This window comes from Suricata suricatta, chromosome 11 (assembly GCF_006229205.1).
Source record: "Suricata suricatta isolate VVHF042 chromosome 11, meerkat_22Aug2017_6uvM2_HiC, whole genome shotgun sequence".
Taxonomy (NCBI): domain Eukaryota; kingdom Metazoa; phylum Chordata; class Mammalia; order Carnivora; family Herpestidae; genus Suricata; species Suricata suricatta.
In genome coordinates, this window is record NC_043710.1 from 14,294,186 (window position 1) to 14,297,284 (window position 3,099).

General features: G+C 40.7%; 2 protein-coding genes across 2 annotated transcripts in view; one reads left to right on the forward strand and one right to left on the reverse strand.

Moving 5' to 3' along the window:
- LOC115306340 (olfactory receptor 4P4-like) overlaps nt 1-3,099 on the forward strand; it is a 161,688-nt gene that overhangs the window by 52,773 nt on the left and 105,816 nt on the right. The window lies entirely within an intron of this gene.
- LOC115306348 (olfactory receptor 4C46-like) lies at nt 794-1,738 on the reverse strand. Its single transcript, XM_029956691.1, has one exon. It carries the CDS (start codon nt 1,721-1,723, stop codon nt 794-796), a length of 930 nt encoding a protein of 309 aa, XP_029812551.1. The 5' UTR covers nt 1,724-1,738.

Genomic DNA, 3,099 nt, shown 5'->3' on the forward strand with positions numbered 1-3,099 from the left:
GGCAGCTTCCCGCCTGGGAGCAGCCTCCCCAGCGCAGCTGCTTCTCACAGCCACAGACGCCTCTGATTCCCTGCCGAGATGGCTTAGGGCTGGAAGCTATTCCTTCTCTTGCACCACCCGGGTTCGGGATTCTGGCTACCCAGCAGTTATCTATGGAGTAGGTTTCTGTCTCAAAGCGCAGCCAAGCGTTCTATACCTCTTCCCCAGAGACAGTTCTATGAGCGTGTTCCAACTCTGTCTCTTCCCTTTGTCTCTCGGATGCTGCGCACTTGCGCCATGTTGGGCTGGGGATCTTACCTCCCCTGCCCGTCCCGGGCTGGCCCGTTTTCGGATCTCCCCCATTAGCCCCCACTCACTCAGGTATCCTTGAGGTTCTATTCCTTCTGGAGTTCGTATTTTCTCCTTCCACTCTCGCAGATGAGTGTAATATCCTTCTCACTTTGATAAACGGTGCGGACGGAGTTTACCGAGCTCCCTTCCTCTCGGCCATCTTGGCTCCACTCCTAAGTTTTAATTTTTAAAATTAGAATGAAAGATTATGAATTCATATACATGAATGAAGCTAGTAAAACTAAGCCTCAATTTGGTAGAATTGTCCAAATATGTAAAGAATAATCCTGGGTTAGCATTTTTGGTCTTTTCTTGTAGCCATTTCTGCTTTTTTCAATGTAAGTCTATGATTCATCCCAAGCATTTTTTCCCTTCTTTATCCTATAGGTATTCCTTGTAAGATCATCCAAAATGTTCTTTTGATCTTTGCTTCAGTTGAATCAAAGTTGTGTTCCAGGAATATTTATTTATCCCCTGAAATAACTTTCCTACTACACAATTTCTTAATGGCATTTTTCATCTGATCGTTTCTTAGGGTATAGATTAAGGGATGTAACATAGGAGTTATCGTAGTGTAGAACACTGCCACTGCTTTATCAATAGATAAAGTAGCTGCGGGTCTCATGTACACAAATATACAGGGCACAAAGAATAAGACGACCACCGTGATGTGGGAGACACAGGTGGAGAGGGCTTTCCACCTTGCCTCCAAGCTGTGGTACCTTAGGGAGTGCAGAATGACCACATAGGAGACCATCAAGAGAAGGAAGTTTAACAGACAGATGAAACCACTATTGGCAGCAACGAAGAGCCCTAGAGTGTGGGTATAAGTACAGGCAAGATTGAGCAAAGGGTTCAGATCACACATAAAGTGGTCTATGACGTTAGGGCCACAGAAAGGTAATGGGATGATAAAGAGGATCTGTATGATTGCATGAAGAAAGCCTCCCACCCACACCACTCCCATTAGCAGGCCACACACCCGCCGACTCATGATGGTCGTGTAGTGCAGGGGCTTGCAGATGGCCACATAGCGGTCATAGGCCATCACAATAAGCAGGAGGACATCAGCACCTCCAAAGAAATGTTCCCCAAAGATTTGGGTCATACATACACTGAATAAGATGGTTTTCTTTTCATGGAGTGAATCTGCGATCAGTGTAGGGGTATTGACAGTAGAATAGCAGGCATCAATGAAGGAGAGATGGGCCAAAAGAAAGTACATGGGGGACCCCAATAGGGGGCTGGCAGTGATAGTGACCACAGTGAGCCCATTTCCTACCACAGAGATGATGTAGATGACCAAAAACACAACAACTATGATTTTCTGCATCTTTGGATTCTCTGTGAGTCCCAGTAGAAGAAACTCTGTTACATTGTTCCTATCTTCCATTTTTTCATATTATGTTTCATTACAACCTGAAAAAAATCCTTTTTGATTAATGCAACCTTGAATTTATTAAAGCTATTCATCTAGTAAATAATAAATGCCTAGATTTTATAGAATTGTGGATTCTCATGAGATTTTTTTTGAGATAGAAAATAAGATCTCAGTTCACGAATATTACTTATATTATCTCCTAGGTGAAGACTTTGTTAAGAGTATAGACGTGAGGAAATTTGTAAACACATAGGCAGGAGATCACCTGTGTACACCTCTTCACTTGAGATGATTTAGAGCCTGCCTTGAAGTTGTCATATTGCAACTAAGTTTGAAAAAGGTGGTAGGAAATAGATGTAAAGGCTATGAATGTAAAGCTAGGGATTTCCCCTTTATCCTTAGGAAATGGAGATCAATGGAAGGTAATTGAGAATATGAATGGAAGGATGAAGAGGAGTTAGAGGAAGGGTGAATCTTGGATGTAACTCTGATAAAGATCTTTTTGTGTCTTGGATGAAGTCAGCTGAGATTCAGTAAGGGAATGGAAGTCAGAAAAAGAAAGCGCAGGACCTGATTATTTATAATTGACAAAAAGTGTAACAGGGTATTTCTTATTAGAATGTAAGAAAGGACTCCAGGAGCTACTATAAAATAATTGATAATACTTGTTTCCTAAATCCAATAACATTATAATAGCTGATAAATGTATTTTTAAATGATTCACTCCTATGAGCATGGCATGGTAGTAACCTGTTTGGTTAGCATTATTTCATCCAATTTGCAAATGAAGAAACAACCTCAGAGACTGATGATGTTAATAATAATAATAATCTTAACCAAAACTCCTGGATACTTGGTGTGTTCGGTTTTGGCAGAAATGTGGTTGTTTAATCCTCACTACAAACCTATGAGATGATTGAACGTCTTGGTGTCTCAGTTGGTTAAGCATCCAACTCTTGGTTTCATCTCAGGTCATGGTCTGGTAGTTGTGAGATGGAGCCCCATGTCAGGTTCCGTGCTGGGAGTGGATCCTTGCTTGAGTTTCCCTCTCTACGTGAGCCTGTACGGCTCATTCTCTGTCTTTGTCTCTGTCTTTCTCTCTCTAAAAAACCAAAAACCTATGAGATGATTGCCACTATTATTTCATATGTGTTTTACACAGTAGGCAATACAATATCGAGAAGTTAAGAGTCCTGTCCATGATCAAGCAGAGAATAAAGGGCAAAGGCAAGATTATATCACACTATACTTGTTACTTTCTTCATCCAAATTTTTAATCCATTTCCTACATTGTTATGTTATTATAAACAATGTTGAACTAGCAATCTCCTTTCGATATGACTGTAATAACTATAACTTAATCTTATTTTCATTTATTTTTTAATGTT

Coding starts and splice junctions, on each gene's coding strand:
- LOC115306348 (XM_029956691.1), bottom strand. CDS start 1,723: ATGGAAGATAGGAACAATGTAACAGAGTTTCTTCTACTGGGACTCACA.